Genomic DNA, 21,111 nt, shown 5'->3' with positions numbered 1-21,111 from the left:
TCCCACTAAAGCAGCTGCAGGTTCTGTAGCAACAAAAATCCCCTTACATTTTTTCCACTCAAAACAACACCCCAGCCATCCACCTACCTACTGGTAGCCTGGGGCTTTTCACAGTGTCTTCTCTGGTGCTGTGGACAAAGGAAACATGGACAAAACTCTTGCTGAGTTCCACTCCCACTTGTTTTGTGTGCTCTGCATAGGAGCTCTGAAGCCATCAGGCTTTACAGGACCTCAAGCTCAGGAGTTAAGAGGAGCGGTGCAGCAAGACCACAGCAGTGAAAAACAAAACAAAATAATACAAACCAAGATGCAAAGCCTCCTTTACAGCAGTGTCAACTATCAAGTTCTCCATCTCTGCAGATCTGGGAGCACAAGCTGCTCTCAGACTAGTACAGAGTCCCCATGTGGAAATGTCCATATAATGCACTTTAAACAGCAGTCATAACAGTAGTGGTAGCATCAACTAAGACTGAGGTAATGCAGGAAAACCAAGCCCTTCTGTAATCAGCATGCACAGGTAAACACACGAATTCCTGCATGCAGAATGAATTCTGTGGATGCAGGCCAACTTCTCTGATGTGAAATCCTTCAATAGGTTGCTGGCAAACAGCTGTTCCTCATCATTTATTTATTTATTTAATATATACCCTGTCTTTCTACATTAAGGCCACTGATGTCAATCATTATGGTAGATTTATATCTACCCCTAGTAATGTAGCAGAAGTACTTCACTTCCAAACTACCTTTGAGGAGTTAAAAACAGTTACTAACCAAACTGTAAAATCAGGCACTCTAGAAATGAAAAGATCCTCTATTCCATTGCTCATGCATGCCCTGAGTCATCAAAACTTTGCTTAACAAATGGGATGGTGGAAAGCAAAGTGGATTTTTCTCTTGCTTGAATGTTTACCTTTACAACATGAACCAAAATAACCTTGTGATACAACTAGTGACCTTTTATTTCCCTGAAATAAACATATTTGTATTTAAAGACTGGAGTGGTTGTTTAAAAAAAAAGAAAGAAGAGAATTCTCAGTCTTTTCACTGGACACTTCATTAGAGACAAACAAGACTTCTATTTCATTCATTTTCCCCGTCTTTAATGGTTCTGCTTAATATTAAGCATATTATACTTTTCCCTGCCCTTTTCTTTATAGCTGCAATGAGATATAGTAAGCTACTATATAGAGTTTTAAAAGCACAGAGTCAGAGGACAAACAGCATACAGGCAGGTTATTCTTCCCCTTATTTTTTTTGGCTTCATGTGAACAGCACAGAATGAGTCAAGTAGTATTAACTTTCAACAGTGAAGTGGTGTGGTCAACCAAAACTGTCAGTAGCAAGATTGAAAAGACAGGGTCAACGAGTAACAAAAAACAGTCCAGAATGCCATGTGTGGGATGAACAATATGTTTTCTATTTTGTCAATGCAAAAATATTATTCCTTACTAACTTATCTTTAGAAAGTCTGGTGAAACTATTTCTGTTAAGTTCAAAATTGAAAATGCAGATGATGTTCCATAAAACCTTGAGCAGCCAGCCACCCTAACTAAAAAAATAAGACAAACTCACTTTCACCTTCAGTTCTACCAGTGTTCATTGAGTTCCTAATCACACCATTTATGTGCTATGTCAGTTCTCCAAGAAATCAGTTCTGGTGGCTGCTCCTTAACTTAAAATACATTTTTACTAGAGACTGCAAAGCTTGAGTCTGTACATGTCCCACAATATATGACACTTTCCCATAAAAGCTTATCTCCAAAATTGCAACATTCCTTGGTTTGGACAGACTGTAGTCAGAAACTGTAAAATTTTAATAATGGGGCATGATCTTGGTGTATTAGTGATGTAGAAATGCTCAGACTCAAAACCCATTGTTTATTATTTCTCTTCAACTGGAATAGAACATGTGTGTTTATGAACATGTGGTGATAATAGAGGCAAGATATATTACAAAAATTCTCTTTAATATCATTACAAAAATTATATCCTGTTCAAATGAACAAACCTGTATATATCACATATCTGTTTTTATCTGAGCTTTATCTAAATCTCAGTTTGTAATTCTGCAATGTTTAAAATTTTGTGACGTTTTCTGTTTGTTCATGCCTAGAAGTATACATTGCAGAAAGAGAATAGGCTAATTGATAAAAACTCACTAGAGGCCAGGTAGCCGCAAAAGGAATGAAAATCCAAATCCTACACAGCACAATTTAATTAGTCTTGTTGGAATTTCTTTTTGAAAAGCACATTGGATCAACAAAAGAGATGAGCAGTCCAGGCCTAGAAAGATTCCTCTTTTCCTCTAGGTTACATCTTCTGGTCCTACTAAATAAGGCTTATGGACAAATGCAAGCACAGGATAGGAAGAGCAATCTATCTTTTTGCACCTTTTCCCCTTAGTATTAGACTTCTATAGGCATGTAATCTTTTGTATGCCTCTCACAAAGGCTAGAGAAAGTCAGAACCTGGCAGAAGAAAACTTACAATGATATTATGAAAGTACATCTCCCCTGCTAGCTGTACAGGTTTCATAATATTACATGTTTTCTAATCTTCCCTACCCACTGAAACCCTTCCCCATTTACTACCACAAAGTTTCTTTGTCTGCAGTTCTTAGCATCCTCACCTATCAAGGTTTGCTGTTTATTCACTCAATGGCTGCCAGCCAAGGAAGCTCTAGGAACAAAAAGAGACTTTTTTTGGGGGGTTCTGTAGTGCTATAGTAACTTACTCAAAATAGGAGGTGCATTCTCAGGAAAGGACTTGCAGTATTGGGCTAATGCAGAGTATGACATGTACGTGACATTGCAGAAAAAAATCAAATTGCTCTCTATGGTAAACTGCAATATGAAGAAACAACAAAGTGCAGGCATATTGTTTTGCTAAACTGCAGAGATGATATAAAGCAGGAAAACAAGCTTTCTGAATTTAACTCATATTTTCATAATCTAGACCTACATAAGTACCAGGCATTATTTTTCATTTTTTTTTCTTCATTTCCTTAACACATTTTAGCTCATTCACTCTTCCACTCTGCAGACATCACAAGGTAAGGAGAATATCTGTGCAACTTTCTGTATTTGCCAGTTTGAGTTTCTAGCCACTTTATTTAGTTTTCTCAGTTAGTGTCACCTTGAAAATCTTACCAGATACATGTGATGAGGAAGTAGGGATTCAAAAGACAGAAATGAGGAAACATAACTAAACCCCATTTTATACAACAAAGTAGACAGCTTGCCTGAAGAGAAACAGAAAAGATGGGTTTGGGTCAATTGTCTCTTCCCATTTTTGAAACTCCACTTTTCTTTATATAGGAAAAAATATTTCCTCCTTTCTGTTATGCTTTGTTCTGTTGTTTTCATTATCAAAGATAGTTTAGAAAGGTAGAGTCTAAGTGATGAGAACAAGTTGAAATGAGGGCTTCAGCTTTTAGACAAAGAATAAGGTAGGATGTCCTTAGGAAGACGACAACATCAATCTATACATGAAAATATTGTGGATTTTACTGAATTCTGTCCTAAGCATAGGGTGGTCTACAAATTAAAACAAACAACATTTTCCCCAATACATGATCAGAGTTGACAGTTAAGGTCCAAATGCCAGTTATTTTTGTTCCTCAAAGGACATCTATAAACTGATATTCAGTTCAGAATCTGCATATACACTCACATGCTGCATGAAGGATTTCTTTCTCATAACTGTCTTTTGCCCTCTAATGGGTTCAATGGGTTATGATCAAGGGGTTTAGAATTGTGCTTATTAAAACAATAAGGACACAAACTATATTTTAGTAATTGAGAAATACTGTATTTGAAATCAATGGGAGAAATATCTAAGTTAAGAAACCTTGTACATGATTTCTTGATTTAGGACATCATTTTCTTCAAAGTATTAACCATAGAAAAATAGTGTGGTTTGTGATTCATAAGTTTTACTGCCGTGGAAAATTACCTTTTATGTCATTCTGGCAATTTCTCCAACAGCATGTATGAATGAATGCAAGTTTCAGATGTCTTTAAATTGCACTTTCACTTAGGAAAGAGCCTGTCACTGGAGAGCTTCTAATAATTTTACATAAAAACTAATTTTTCTACTACATAAAATTACATTTTGAAATACAATCTGTAAAAAGTATCCAGCTCAATCTGGGGTGGAAGGAGACAAATTGCATCTACTTTATAAAGACTCACCATTTTTAAGGCTGTTTAGAGACTGATGTATTTCCTGTTTGACATGAAGATATTGGGGTTAATTTGCTAGTGCAAGTTGGCACCAGCAAAGATATTATGGGGCTTCTATTGTGATTCAGAAATTACTTCTCACAGAACCTCTACAGATGGTACAGATGTAGAAAAGTCCCTGTTTTATATCATCAGTATATTTTTATTTATTATTATCTTTATCTCTTTTTTAAAGAAAAGCCATTATTTGAAATCCTGCACTTACCTCAGGTTACCAATTTTGTTCCTGAGATCTACTATATTTTAAGATATTTCTTTCAAATGATACTAGACGATTTATAACAAAAGAAGGCTGTGGGCATGAGAATTACCCAGACAAGTAAGTATATGTTTCTTCAGCTCACGCTATCTAGTTACACATGTAATTCTTTTTTAAAACGCAGGGTAGCTTTGCTGAGGAAACTTCCTGTGTAAGCAAGGACTGCAATTGAGATGAGGAGGCAATACAGTAGAACTGAATTAAGGCCTGGTTCTGAAATGGAGAAAGAATGCTCTGTTGTTATCATTCTGCCCTTTTCCCCCAAACTTCAAAATAATACCCAATGATGCAATCAATGTGCCCATATTCTCCCAATAACAACCTAATGCAGGGACAGTATACTGTAGACAGGAAGGAGGTAATCCCAAAATGACTTGGATATATAATGAAGGAGAGGAAAGCAGATAAGAATAAAGAAAAAGAAAAATGAATGACAACGGTGCACACACACACACACATTGTTGTAGATCAGCTTACAGATTCTCAAGACATTCCTGCATATGTAAACTGCACATATTCTGCTGTATAGTTGTATAGAAAATATGGGTAGGATGGGACAAATTGTACTGATGCTGAAGGCTTTTTTCCCATTGGACATACAATACAACAGAATTAGCTTTAAAAATAGGACCCTGATGTCACATAACCTAGCAATAGTGTGTGTTCCAAATGCAAATGCAAATATGTATGGAAACCCATGCTGAGTACGAAAATAAATCATGTTGATTTAAAACTATTAACATAAACAAGAGATCATATGAATCATCACAGCTCTATTTAACGTGGTGATATCACATGCATCAGTTTTAGTGAGTGAAAAATTTCACAGAGATTTCTGTGAAGATTTGATTGAGGGTTCTTTACTAAGTTTTTTTTTTCTACAGCAACAAGCCAGTGAGGTAAGGTGGGCTAAGGAAGAATCAATGGTTTAAAATCACCCAGTGAGCTCAGTGGTCAAGTGAGGACCTGCACATGGTCCCCTCAGTCCAAGCGCAATATTTTAACTACTACACTCACTGGGTCTTCTGTTCTTAACTGTAATGATGTCATTTCCATGAGCAATTGCTGCTTTACTCTCCTTGTTTTGACTTTTCTTAAGCTACAGTTGCAGCCTCTGCCAAATGTGAGGGAGGAGTAAGTGAAGAAAACCACAAACCTCAACTTGCAAGAAGATATTTCGATGCAAATATGAACATTCTACACTGAGGTTAATTACTGTCTTGGGTAATAAAAAGGGAACATCACATAGGCTCAGCAATGTGTTGGCTGGGTAGGGGGAAAGGGGTGTTCTAACATTGTGCTTATGTGTATCTTCTGGATGCATCCCTAGAGATATTATTTATTATTTACTCATTCTTAATTTGGCAGGCATGACTGAGAAAATCTGTGCCTCAGCGGAATAAATTCCATCTGTCTCCTTGAAGTGCTGCCTGCCCTCAACAATTACTGTTTTCTTAAGTTGGAAACTTGCATGAGATACAATAAACTGCATACAAAAGCAACTGCTTGTTGTCTGGCTCCCCCACCTCCTCCTTCAATTCTGTTCTATTTGCCAGCTTTAAGGGGACAAACAGGGCTATTTTGTTTCTAAAATTAAATTTCCTATGCATAGCTGAAAGCAAAGTGAGCAGGAAATGATGAATAATATGCATGGCTTCTTTTATCCTACAACTTCAATTTTTTGCATGCAGCACAGAGTTTATTCTCTTCAAGTGAAAAGCTTATCAGACTTTTTCTGCATTCAACAGGCTGATGTCCTAACAGTCAGGAACCACGCTGAGACAAGGAATAGGTTTCTAGTGTTTATTACTGCTACATTAGACAGAAAATCCTAACAAACTGAAGAAGCGTGGGAAAAACCCAGACAGATAAACCCCAAAGTGAAGGCGGGCCTGATCTGTGTCTCCTTGAATGGCTGCTCAACTCCTCAGTAGTACACATGCATCTTCCCCCCCGGAAAGGGGCCCTCTCCTGCTCACCATCAGTACTCATGACAGCTGCCCTTATATTCTTCTCCATAGCAGTACCACTTTATAACCTTGTAACAAGAATGCAACATCCTGCCCCACCAAATCATTGAATGCTCTTGGAGACCCTCACAAAGTCGCCAAAAAATTGCAATACTTATTTATTTATTTATCAAATTTGTCACTGCCCATCTCCTCCACCCAGGGGGACTCTGGGCAGTTTACAACAAAATAATCCATAAAACAATAGATATATAATATAATTACAATCTATAAAAATACACTATATAAAATACAATTACACGTAACTAATAAATATAGATAAAAATGAAGTCCAGATGGCAATGATCTAATTCAGTCCTTGCGTGGGATGACCACTTTAGGGCACTAGCCATCCCCAGGCATGACCATTCCCCTCCCCGCCCGAAGCCAGGTGGCAGAGCCAGGTCTTCAAATTCCCCTGGAAGGCCAGGAGCAAAGGGGCTAACCTCACCTCTGGGTAGGATGTTCCAGAGGGTGGGAGTTACTGCAGAGAAGGCCCGCTTCCTGGACCCCATCAGACAGAATTCTCTTATTCACGGGGTCCACAGCATGCCCTCTCTGCATGACCGGGTGGGACAGGTTGATGTAACAGGGAAGAGGCAGTCCTTCAGGTACCCTGGCCCCATGCCACGTAGGGCTTTAAAGGTGATAGCCAACACCTTGAATTGGACCTGGAAGCAGACTGGCACCCAATGCAGCTCACGTAGTAGAGGTTTTATGTATGCCCTTCTAGGGGAGCCAAAAATAGCCCGTGTGGCCGCATTCTGGACCAGCTGTAGCTTCCGGATACTCTTCAAGGGTAGCCCCATGTAGAGCACATTGCAATAGTCTATATGGGGGATAACAAGGGCATGAGTGACCATTTGAAGGGCCTCCCAATCCAGAAAAGGGCATAACTGGTGCACAACACGAAGCTGCGCAAAGGCCCTCCTGGCCATGGCTGCCACCTGCTCTTTGAGCAGGAGCCGTGAGTCTGTGTCTGTCTGAGGCAGTTCAACCCCAACCAGAACCAAAGATGACAATATCCTGGATACAGAAGAGCTGTTAACCCACAGCTACTCTGTCTTACCAGGGTTTAGCTGAAGCCTGTTGTTCCCCATCCAGGCCCCCACAGCCCCCAGGCACCTGGAAAGAGTGGTCACAGCATTACTTAAGTCACCCAAGATGGAGATGTATAAATGGGTATCATCAGCATATCGATGATACTTCATCCCATGGCGACAGATGAACTCACCCAGCAATTTCATGTAGATGTTAAAAAGGAGCAGGGAGAGTACCAAACTCTGTGGCACCTTGCAAAGGAGGGGCCATGGGCCAGATCTCTCACTCCTTATCAACACCAACTGGGACCGGCCCTGGAGGAAGGAGGTGAACCAGCGCAAAATTACGCCACTCACCCCCAACTCCCTGAGCCGCCCCAAAAAGGATACCCAGGCCCGCAACTAGGTGTCAACCGGGGCAAACATGGACTCTGCACCCATTTTGGCACCCCCCCCCCAGTGCAGCGCCTGGGGCACATGCCCTGGTTGCAGCCCTGAGGATACCATGGTCGATGGTATCAAAAGCTGCTGAGAGGTCAAGAAGAGCAAGGATGGAATCACTGCCACCAGTACGATCCATTAAATTCAAAGAGCCTTTCTAGGAGGTAACTGTGTATAGCACAGCTGCTTTACTAACCTTGATTTAAACACTTTACTGAATAGAACATAATATTGTGCAGTACAGAATTCTGTGATTAAAATCCTCATCCTATATTCCCTCTTCACACAACTCATCATGGAGGCAGAAAAGTGCATGACCTGACTTCACTTCCCTCACTCATCAGCACCCTTCATGTATAGTATGAATGTAGCATGTGTATATGTAGCATGGAACTTTCTCAATTCATGTAAGCTCTGTTATTTAGAGCTCTGGTCTTTACTTCTGAATTGTGTGGGTAGCCAAAATAACTACAGAATTCCCCTGATGTAGATATTTCTTTTCAAATATGTGAGAGGCAAAGAGGCTGATAATGGACAGCAAATGGAGAGTCCAGGACCAACAGGCTCATCTCTATCTTCCCTTCACTGTATGAAGCTTGAATAACTGAAGAGGGCAACAGTGTTCTCTGAATACTTACTTCTTGGTTCTCGAGGTCCATCCACTGTTATCTTGATAGCTCTGTGGTACGTGGCTACTTGTGGAGGATTTGTGAAGACTGTGATAGTCAATGTGAAGCTCTTCCCTGAAACAGGAAAGGAAATTTTCTTTCATATTTGATTATAATAAAGCATCCTGCACTCTTAATAAGCAGTGTACAAAATGTTCTTAATTCAGAATAACTGTCTTGAAGTTGAAATAGGCTCTTCCAACCAAAGATGAATATTCTAAGCTCAATGATTATTTTTAAGCTTGAAACAACTCTTTGAGATTGGAATAGTATCACAGCAATCAGTTTTGCCCATCAATAATATTAATGCCTTTAAATGAAGGGATCTGCATATGTTCCCCATATATATTGGCTTTCTGTTCTTATAATGCTCACCAAATATACCTCTTAGCCATCTTGCTGGGGTTTTGAAGTCCCAACATGCAACATGGAAGGTACCAGAGGCTAGGGACAATTGATATACTGAGTCACTGTAAGAAGTTAGATAACTGCTACCTTAACACTTATTGCAGGGTTCAGGGTGATACCCTGAAAGACTTAAAATGAATGTTCATAATGAATTTTTTTCCCAATGCTAATTTGTTACATTGATATGTATGTGAACTTGGCCAGGAAGGTAAAGCTTGAAGTGTAAGGCTCAAACCTTCCCCTGCAGTTCTGTAGTAATGATAATACTCTTATGCCTGATATTTTATTTGAAAATTAACACCACCATTCTCTTTCAGGTCTATGCTTTGTCTTAAACAAGACTATCTTTTTCTGGATCATGCCCTAGCAATTAAAGATGTCAATTTTTGCATTTGCTTATACTTGTGATTCATTGAAAGTGGTTCCTAAGTAGTCTGGAAATTTCATATCCGTTCCAATGCTAAAGAGGTTGAAGAAAGGCTGCTTTTTAAAATGGAAGATATATTTCAACTCCCAATGTGTCCAACAACATTAATTAATGATAATAATTTGCTGGGAAAATAATGTCTAGCTTCTTTGGCCCCTCCAGAAGTCTCACATATTTTCTTTTTTTATATAGCAAAATACACTAATGCAATTTATTGGTTTGGGTCCAAAATTCAATCCTCATTAGCATGAGCATTATTTGTCAGTCACAGAAACATCAAAAAGTATGCAGCACCCCACCCCCCCTTAAACTGTACCCTAAAACACTTTTGCAAACACAAAATTTGTCCCCAGGCCCCTGGCAACTGAAAAGCAGATTCTCAGTCACTGCTATTCTGCTTTCTCTATAATTTCCTTCAGTGAGACAGGTCATTGCTTGCAAAGATAAAGGAGAGAATGTAAGTTAAACAATAATAATGTAAATATAAATACCATGGAAAATAGTTTTCAAAACATGTGAATGGTGCCTATTAGTGGTTATAACTTAAGATAGCAAAACCAGAGATTCATAGTTTTCTTTATTCATGTTCACCAAGGACTACTCATTAACCACATGCTGGATAAATCACAAGACCACAAAACTTCAGACTTATGTGTCAGTTTAATTGATTTTTTTGTTTGTTTTTTATGTCAGATTCTAACATCGTTTCATTTTTAACTATATCTAAATCTGATGACATAGATTACATATTATGTATTAATGGAGTTCTGCCCAAGATAGTTTCTAATAACACTGAGCCAATGAAATTTTTGTTCACATTCACTAGGGTAGCCAATTTAGTAGCTGCTGAAGATCCCTCTATTCTTTGGGAATTCTGCTTCAGCTTAAAAAAGGTTAGATCTCTAAAAGGCTTTAAAGAGGGCATATTTTAGTTGCTGCAAATGCTTCAAACTAGACATGTTTCTTTAGCATTCTGCCATTTATTAATAGAAATGAAAAACAGAATATTTTGTTTCAAAAACCCTATAAAATTACAAAGTCTCTCAATATTAACAGTCCAGCAGATATACATATTAACAGACCAGTATGCTGCATAAGTAGAGCCTCATGTGGAGCAGAGTGGAAGGCGGCAGTATTGCAACCGAAACTCTCCCCACGACCCGAGTTTGATCCCAGCGGAAGCTGGATTCTCTCCTGGGTAGCCGGCTCAAGTCAACTCAGCCTTCCATCCTTCCGAGGTTGGTAAAATGAGTACCCGGCTTGCTGGGGAAGGTGATGACTGGGGAAGGCAATGGCAAACCACCCCGCTCTATAGTCTGCCAAGAAAACGTTGCAAAAGCAGCGTACGCCCAAAGGGTCAGACATGACTCAGTGCTTGCACAGGGGACCTTTCACCTTTTTTTTTCATGCTGCATATGCACCAAAAAAATGGATAATGATTCTGAGGTTCTGTCTTTAAAAGGAAAATTAAAAAGCTCTAGCATTAGGACTTGGGGTGATAGTATTTTAAAGATAGGATAATATCCTACTCTATATTGTGGACCACAGTCTAGCTTATGGATACAGGATTAGCTGTGTGGCATGCACAACTATGCCTTCCATCACTTTATTACATTTCCTGATTTCCAGTGTTTGTTACCTGAAAGAACTGCCTCATTCTGCCTAATGGCAAGGTGATGGTGATACCAACAGAGGAACTTTTGTAAACTGCAAAATTCACATACAGGTAGCTATTGTGAATTCCTTCAAAAATTCAGAGAAGCTTATACAGTATTTTGGGAGTCTGCAAAAAATCTAAGGGCATACCTATGCATGTGTGGAGAACCACAGAGATGACCTTGGAGAAAGAATGCAACAGAGGCAGTTAGCAAAACATGAATTAAGCCCGGGAAAGGAGGAAGGCGTTAGAAAGAAACTTAAAGTGAACCTGCTGTGATGCTCTCTGATATAAGAGGGAAAGAAGGGAAATGCTGTCAGTCTTTCAAGATTCTGTTGCTATAGCCCATATCAATAGATTTCTAGGTTTTTGTGTGTGTGGGGGGGGTTAATCTGTTTCTAGAACTGGCCTATCTTGAATGGCTGACAATATAGTACCAAACTGATTCTACCACCAATCAGACAGATGTCACACAGGGCACTTTCCAACTTACCAAGTCCTGATTCCCTGGCTTTAATGGAAGTGCTGAGTAACTTTATCTGTTGATCAATGGGTGTCACCTGCTTTCTGCTCAGACTCAAAACCATATTTTTAATGCTCACTGTTCACTCAAAATAACCAAAGAACATGGCTGCTCATTTACAAATTTATTCCAACTTATTTCTTAAAATTCTTATATAACTGTTTAATACATTTCCCTATACATCTTTATTTCTAAACATATTTTAATCTAAGGGTGTATTTATCAATATATTTTATCCCAATATATGTAGACTTAATTTTGCTTTAGGGTAATGAACTTTTTTTTAAAAAAAAATAAAAAGTTGTATTTGCAAAAATGCCAATTAATCTTTTACAGAGCTGTGTAATCAGGAATCATATTGATTCACAAAATTGGAAGTTTATAAAGAGTTCCAAGTAAAGATGTTTAGGACTAAGCTAACAGTTATTTTTTAAAAGCATGCTTAGAAAGAAAGATTCAAGTATGCTTCTTTGATAGAAAGATAAACACACCTGGGCTTTGTTGCAGCTGTCAAGGGCTCTTCTTTTTTCAAAGGTTAATAACACAGAAACAGAAGCAGAACAGCCCAAGGTTTTAACTAGCCCTTATAGAATATCAGAACATAAGAATCTGCATTACATCATTAGTCTATTTAGGCCAACATTAATTACCAAAAACATTACAGGTGTCAATTTATCCATTCATACTTAGTAAATCTGGCTTTGAAATTAAGACATTCTATAGGTGAATCATGTACTGTATCTCTGACCTAATCTCCATTCCCTTTGGTTGCCACCAAAAATCATAAAGTTGGGCCCTTCTTCCACTCTCTTTTCTAACAGCACTAATGAAAGGAAGCAGGTTCTTTTGCACCTCTCTGTATCAATTTCACTGGCAGCCATTTGTGGCAAGCTTTTTTTTTTTTTTTAAAGAAGTTATGCTGGGCAGAATGGAGGGGAAAAAAATGGAGATTTAGTTTTTACACATTGTCTAGATAAATATTTCTAGCCAAGTAGAAGAGCCAGTCTGGTCTAGTGGTTAAGGCAACAGGCTAGCAACCAGGAGGCTGTGAGTTCTAGCCCTCCTTAGGCATGAAAGCCGGCTGGGTGACCTTGTTTCTCTCTCTCAGACCAACTCACCTCACAGGGTTGTTGTTGTGGGGAAAATAGGAGGAGGAAGGAGTATTAGGTATGTTCCCCGCCTTGAGTTATTTATAAAAAAATAAAGGCGGGATAGAAAATAAATAAAAATGAATAAAATAAAGTATTATAAAAATGAAGGAGGCATCTAAGAATAAAATAATATTTTAAGTTAGCAGATAATGACATAGAGTTCTAGCTCCCACCATAATTTAACTTATAAGGTTTATGAAATCATACATGGTAGGTAACATGGCTTCAGCAAAGGATCGTTACCTTGTCGTGGTGCTGGAGCTTGAGCACCTCAATGATGCCATGAGCTAAAACGTGAAGGGCCACTCAAGACGGGAAGGTCATGACAGAGAGGTCAGACTAAATGCGATCCCTGGGGAAGGTAATGGCAACCCACCCCAGTATTCTTGCCGTGAAAACTAAATGGATCAGTACAACCAGAGATATGTCAGTATACCATCGGAAGATGAGACCCCCAGGTCGGAAGATGGTCAAAATGCTACTGGGGAGGAACAGAGGATGAGCTCAACTAGCCCCAGACGTGATGACACAGCTAGCTCAAAGCCGAAAGGACGGCTAGTGGCCAACGGTGCTGGTGGTGAACGGCGAATCCGATGTTCTAAGGATCAACACACCATTGGAACCTGGACTGTAAGATCTATGAGCCAGAGCAAATTGGATGTGGTTATTGGTGAGATGTCAAGATTAAAGATAGACATTTTGGGTGTCAGTGAATTGAAATGGACTGGAATGGGCCATTTCACAACAAATGACCACCAGATCTACTACTGTGGACAAGAGGACCACAGAAGAAATGGAGTAGCCTTATAACTAATAGTAAAGTGGCTAAAGCAGTGCTTGGATACAATCCAAAAAACGATAGAATGATCTCAATTTGAATTCAGGGCAAGCCATCTAACATCACAGTGATCCAAATATATGCCCCAACCATAGATGCTGAAGATGATGAAGTAGAGCAGTTCTATGAGATCTGCAGCACCTACTGGACAACATGCCTAAAAGAGATGTTATTTTCATCACGGGAGACTGGAATGCTAAGGTGGGCAGTCAAATGACACCTGCAATTACAGGTAAGCATGGCCTGGGAGAACAAAACGAAGCAGGACATGGGCTGATAGAATTTTGCCAAGACAACTCACTCTGCATAACAAACACTCTCTTCCAACAACCTAAGAGACGGCTTTATACATGGACTTCCCCAGATGGACAACACCGAAATCAGATTGACTACATCCTTTGCAGCCAAAGGTGGCAGACATCTATACAGTCGGTAAAAACAAGACCTGGAGCTGACTGTAATTCAGATCACAAACTTCTTCTTGCACAATTTAGGATCAGACTAAAGAGATTAGGGACGACCCACAGATCAGCTAGATATGAGCTCACTAATATTTCTACGGAATATGCAGTGGAGGTGAAGAATAGATTTAAGGGACTGGACTTAGTAAATAGGGTCCCGGAAGAACTATGGACAGAAGTTCACAACATTGTTCAGGAGGCGGCAACAACATACATCCCAAAGAAAGAGAAAACCAAGAAGGCAAAATGGCTGTCTGCTGAGACACTAGAAGTAGCCCAAGAAAGAAGGAAAGCAAAAGGCAACAGTGATAGGGGGAGATATGCCCAATTAAAGGCAAAATTCCAGAGGTTAGCCAGAAGAGATAAGGAATTATTTTTAAACAAGCAATGCGTGGAAGTGGAATAGGATAGAATAGAATAGAATAGGAAGGACAAGAGACCTCTTCCAGAAAATTAGAAACATTGGAGGTAAATTCCAGGCCAAAATGGGTATGATCAAAAACAAAGATGGCAAGGACCTAACAGAAGAAGAAGAGATCAAGAAAAGGTGGCAAGAATATACGGAAGACCTGTATACGAAGGATAACAATTTCGGGGATAGCTTTGATGGTGTGGTCAGTGAGCTAGAGCCAGACATCCTGAAGAGTGAGGTTGAATGGGCCTTAAGAAGCATTGCTAATAACAAGGCAGCAAGAGACGACGGCATCCCAGCTGAACTGTTCAAAATCTTGCAAGATGATGCTGTCAAGGTAATGCATACTACATGCCAGCAAATTTGGAAAACACAAGAATGGCCATCAGACTGGAAAAAATCAACTTATATCCCCATACTGAAAAAGGGAAACACTACAGAATGTTCAAACTATCAAACAGTGGCACTCATTTCACATGCCAGTAAGGTAATGCTCAAAATCCTGCAAGGTAGATTTCAGCAATTCATGGAGCGAGAATTGCCAGATGTACAAGCTGGGTTTAGAAAAGTCAGAGGAACTAGAGACCAAATTGCCAATATCCGCTGGATAATGGAAAAAGTCAGGGAGTTTCAGAAAAACATCTATTTCTGTTTTATTGACTATTCTAAAGCCTTTGACTGTGTTGACCATAACAAATTGTGGCAAGTTCTTAGTGGTATGGGGATACCAAGTCATCTTGTGTGCCTCCTGAAGAATCTGTATAACGACCAAGTAGCAACAGTAAGAACAGACCACGGAACAACGGACTGGTTTAAGATTGGGAAAGGAGTACGGCAGGGCTGTATACTCTCACCCTACCTATTCAACTTGTACACAGAACACATCATGCGACATGCTGGGCTTGAGGAATCCAAGGCTGGAGTTAAAATTGCTGGAAGAAACATTAACAATCTCAGATATGCAGATGATACCACTTTGATGGCTGAAAGCGAAGAGGAACTGAGGAGACTTATGATGAAGGTGAAAGAAGAAAGTGCAAAAGCTGGCTTGCAGCTAAACCTCAAAAAAACCAAGATTATGGCAACCAGCTTGATTGATAACTGGCAAATAGAGGGAGAAAATGTAGAAGCAGTGAAAAACTTTGTATTCCTAGGTGCGAAGATTACTGCAGATGCTGACTGCAGTCAGGAAATCAGAAGACGCTTAATCCTTGGGAGAAGAGCAATGACAAATCTCGATAAAATAGTTAAGAGCAGAGACATCACACTGACAACAAAGATCCGCATAGTTAAAGCAATGGTATTCCCCGTAGTAACATATGGCTGCGAGAGCTGGACCATAAGGAAGGCTGAGCGAAGGAAGATCGATGCTTTTGAACTGTGGTGTTGGAGGAAAATCCTGAGAGTGCCTTGGACTGCAAGAAGATCAAACCAGTCCATCCTCCAGGAAATAAAGCCAGACTGCTCACTTGAGGGAATGATATTAAAGGCAAAACTGAAATACTGTGGCCACGTAATGAGAAGACAGGACACCCTGGAGAAGATGCTGATGCTAGGGAGAGTGAAGGGCAAAAGGAAGAGGGGCCGACCAAGGGCAAGATGGATGGATGATATTCTAGAGGTGACGGACTCGTCCCTGGGGGAGCTGGGGGTGTTGACCGACAGGAAGCTCTGGCGTGGGCTGGTCCATGAAGTCACGAAGAGTTGGAAGCGACTAAACGAATAAACAACAAGGTAACATGGAGAAAGATTTTTTCCCCAGCTTTCACAAAGTTTAAAGCTAAATGCAGGGAGATTAAAGACTAAGAGAAATAAGCATATATCACATAGTTAAATGGTTAAACTGTGAAGTTGGCTGCCAGCAGTTGGCTTCCAGCAGTTATGGCAATGGCATCCCATTTGGATGGTCTTAAAAGGGGACTGTAAGCAGCTGATTGCCTTCTTCCAGAATGAAATGGAGATCTTGTAACTTGCACAATTGAATGTTGTTGTTTATTTCTTTCACCCTTCCCAATAGACATTTTGATTTGTGGCTCTTGAGCTTGAACTGAAATGCTGTACATATGATTGATGTTCTGATGTTGCTGATGCAACTGACATTCCTACCCTGGGAAACTCTAGTTCCCAACTGGTATGGTGGCTAAATACAGTACAGTATTTCATAATTCCTTACAAGGAAGCATCAATGAAAGGAGACTGTCACTCAGATTCAGGCTTGTGAGCTTCCCAAATTCATTAGTTGGCCATTATGTGACCTAGAATGTTGGACTGCGTGGGCCTTTGGGCATGATCCAGTAGGCTTTTATGGTCTTTCAATTTCCTAATTATAAAAATAAAAGCTATTTTGAAAAAAATAATGAGGTATTTGATGATACGAGCATTGCATATTCTATACTGTGAACATTGTTGTAGTTCTGTAAAGGAATCCCCACAAGCATGTAGAGCTTATTCATAACAAATATCCATTTCCTTATGGTTCCTTCGCCTTCTTTTCTATCATTCCAACTTCAGCTAAATGTTTAAGTGCACTCTTGAAACTTTGAAACTGCTATATTACATGAACACCAATGAGTTCAGTCTTTATAAATGTTGTATTGTTTGGTAAAATTAAGAGTGATCTCTGGCTTAACTGACTCAGAGAGTCTGCAACTTAGCTAGAGGCTCCCATCCTTCCATGTATTTTTTGTTCCCTGCAGGATTACATTGCCAAGTACTATACTGTATGTGTAATCTGTGCTTTCATATCTCCCCATACACCCACTAATTTTTCAACTAAACTGTAAAAGGCATAAATTCATTATGCAATTCCTTTGTTTTGCATGTTCAGTTTTAGTTTCTTTTATATGCGCTGACACATACACATGCACTATTCTACTTGCATTGGAAGTAGTATTTTAAAAAGGACTTGACACATTTATACTAAATTAACTTCTGTTTCAAAAAAGCAGAAGAATTTTTTTAAAAGCAGGTAAAATATTCTAGCAGAATAGTTGCCACTATTCTATTATGAATCACCCCACTTATCTACAAAACAGTGACCTTAAAAATATTTTAAAGGAGCAACCATAAGACTTAGGCTATCTTAAGAAAAAGTTTTGTATGCTTTTTGAACAGTGGAAGAAAGAAGAATTTTTCCTTGTCCCTGAAAATGTATATACAAACTCTAAACACTTCCATGTTTATTTTTAAATTATAATCAACACCAAGTTTCACTATAGTTTGCCATAACCAGGTTTGTTAGATAGCAATCCGCTACAAACTTATATTTACCCATGTTAATTTGCAACAGCTGCTTGGCTTATTTTGCTGTTATTCTGTGATCAATGCAGAACTTGTACTTTTGGTGGAGACTGATACAACTTTCAAGAGTGAAGCTCGATTACTTTTTTTGCTAAGTGTGTTTCTTGTATAGTTTCATTTCTACACTGAGGCCATTTCACTTCTCCATATCACCATGTTAGTGGGATGACTCTATCCTCCTTGATGGGTCTTATGAAAGATCCTGTTCTTCTACAGCCACAGCAGTTTATATTAGCCGGCTTTGTTGTTTATTCGTTTAGTCGCTTCCGACTCTTCGTGACTTCATGGACCAGCCCACGCCAGAGCTTCCTGTCGGTCAACACCCCCAGCTCCCCCAGGGACGAGTCCGTCACCTCTAGAATATCATCCATCCATCTTGCCCTTGGTCGGCCCCTCTTCCTTTTGCCTTCCACTCTCCCTAGCATCAGCATCTTCTCCAGGGTGTCCTGTCTTCTCATTATGTGGCCAAAGTATTTCAGTTTTGCCTTTAATATCATTCCCTCAAGTGAGCAGTCTGGCTTTATTTCCTGGAGGATGGACTGGTTTGATCTTCTTGCAGTCCAAGGCACTCTCAGAATTTTCCTCCAACACCACAGTTCAAAAGCATCGATCTTCCTTCGCTCAGCCTTCCTTACGGTCCAGCTCTCGCAGCCATATGTTACTACAGGGAACACCATTGCTTTAACTATGCGGGCCTTTGTTGTGAAATACTGTTCTATTCAACAAATGCCCAGCCCCTTATTTTATACCAAGGTTTCCCAAACTCTGAGGTGTACCTTCCTTGGGAAGTGCAGACTGAGTCCAGGGGAGGTGTGAAGAAACTTTTAGTTGTACATTCTTACAATAAATCCACTTTTCCCAAAGTTTCATTGTATTGTTTTCATTGTTTATTTGTGTTCATTTTGGTGTTTAGATTTTTAGGGCAGGTGTGTACATTACAATTACACTAAAGGGAAGTGTGATGGCAAATAGTTTAGGAACCCCTGTTTTATACCAAGCTTGGGTAAAAATGATAAGACGGCACAATTAAATGGGTATGTCATCTAAAGAGCAATAACTTCATACAGTACATACATGTAACACCTGCTTAGCAAACTACCACAGTAAGAAATACCAGACCTGATGTGCTGAAAAAACTAAATTGCACATTAATAGTAAAAATGCATATGCTCAGTACTTTTGATACTCAGTTCTTTTTACAGAAATGAAAGTCTGACAGAACTTGCATATTTCCTGAACCTCAGATGCTGCAGTGCAGAAGGAAGACTTAGAATCTAAGGAATACTGGCTGGACAAGCAGGTATGAGGTTGCACAGGTAAACTGAGCCAATCAGAACTTTATAAGGCCAAAATGGCTAGGCAGAAAAATGGCAGAAATTCCCAAGTCAAACTGAACTCTCCCATCCTTGATTCTGGTCTCTCAGATGGAAAATACTGTCAGGAGCAACTGTTACACTGATTAAGGACTTGAAGATGACGACTAAAATATCAGAGCCTATACCTAGCATTCTCTGACAGCTAAAAGGACCCCAAGAAGACCCACAACTGATGCCTCATCTGTCCTGCTTCATTTTTTTTAGCCTCCATCTTATTTTCCTACAGCACCATGAAATATTATTGTTTTACAATCTACATTATTATAGGAGATGTAAATGAATAAAACCAGCCACTGGTAACTAAGCACACCAGAATCCACTGACAAGGCCCACAAGGATCTCTTTAAATATGACAAGGTCTAGGAAAGCTGAAAAATCATTCAAGATTTCTTTCATCTGGCATCAGTTTTTATGGTTCTATGTCCTTCATGATCATTAGGTTGAAAATAAATGTGTAACTTAATCGTACATTTGTATAACAACTGATTATACACACACACACACACACACACACTGCACCATGTTAAAGCATGAGCATGGTGAACATGAAAGATGATGTGAACTATGTCCAAAAAACCAGGCAGAATAGACAAAGACTGTTAACTGTAGTATATCACCCAGCAAGCTGTATAAAACCAATTTTAAATACTGTAATAGCTTCTTTGGCGAAAAGCCTCACACTTTTAGGACTTAGCTGATTCTTTTAAATAAGATTGGCTCTTAATGGTTTGAAGGAAACAGCCTTCAACTTTAAGTGAAGCTGCTTCTGTAAAATAATAATAATAATAATAATAATAATAATAATAATAATAATAATAATAATAATAATAGATTAAGGATGAGCGGAGACATTAATCACACTAGAGAAAGAATGTAATGCTGTTGGGTGCCCTGTACATCAAGAACAATATGGCAGCGTAAAAGGATTATGCAGCTTTATTATTTCTGTATAATGCCTATTGGGAAAATGTTATTGAAAAGTGGAAGGTGCAGGTATGATTCAGACATGCCTACATGATATCAATGTCTGAATAATGCCAATTATTTCCTATTTTCAATCAGTCAGATTTTATATCAAGAAGACTATCCCTGATATATGTACTTCAGTGATCTTCAAGCCTCAGGTCACTTACATTGGGCTTTGGTTTTCACTTAGAAGTAATGGTTAGTTAACTGTTTTCATTCTAAAACAGTTTTCCATAAACATTCTGTTTCTTTTATTTGCCTAAAAATGGAACTGGAGGAACCTGTCCTTAAGCTTTTTCTGAGAAAGAATATAGATAAGTTTTGTTGTAAACCGCCCAGAGTCTCTCCTTCTGGAGAGATGGGCAGTGATAAAATTTGATAAGTAAATTTTAAATAAATAATTTTAAATAAATAATTTTCACAGGGAAGTTTGTTTTGTTTGATGCAGCAAACAGGCTTTCTACCTGCTAGATTGGGTTGATGGACTAGTTTGAGGCTGTTTTTTTTTCCTTCCTATTTACATAATCCTGACTGGCAAAATGCAGCTGCTAGACCTTAATCTCTGAGTAGTCAAAGTTTACTTTAAGAGCATCCACAACCTCCTGCTCTCACACCATAAGCTGTATTCCCCACAGGAGGGATTCTTTTTAAACTCTGCATCCCTGTTAAGGTCACACAAAGAAGCCAAAAGGCCCAGACTGAGTGTATATGGCTGCTGGATATTTTAATCTGAACAGTCCAGGCAATTTATCTTTGAAAGAAGGTTCTAACAAACTGCCTATTCTTCAGATGTCCCCAGCCCATCCACACTTGGCCCCTGGATTCATAACTGTCTGTTCCATAAGAATGTAGCTGTCCTGTTCCCATCTTTATGCTCTGTTTCTTGACTTTTCAATCCTTGTTTACCTACATTGGAAATGAGCCCCTAGAA

General features: G+C 39.2%; 1 protein-coding gene across 1 annotated transcript in view; it reads right to left on the bottom strand.

Moving 5' to 3' along the window:
• Nucleotides 1-21,111, bottom strand: part of RUNX1 (RUNX family transcription factor 1) — a 100,299-nt gene that overhangs the window by 56,521 nt on the left and 22,667 nt on the right. Inside the window, exon 3 of the mRNA XM_063305383.1 lies at nucleotides 8,632-8,736. Coding sequence (XP_063161453.1) covers nucleotides 8,632-8,736 — 105 coding nt within the window. The remainder of the gene's footprint in view (nucleotides 1-8,631; nucleotides 8,737-21,111) is intronic.

Source organism: Candoia aspera, chromosome 5 (assembly GCF_035149785.1).
Source record: "Candoia aspera isolate rCanAsp1 chromosome 5, rCanAsp1.hap2, whole genome shotgun sequence".
Lineage (NCBI taxonomy): Eukaryota > Metazoa > Chordata > Lepidosauria > Squamata > Boidae > Candoia > Candoia aspera.
Note: the sequence above shows the minus strand (reverse complement) of the source record. Positions and strands in the feature narration are given on the sequence as shown.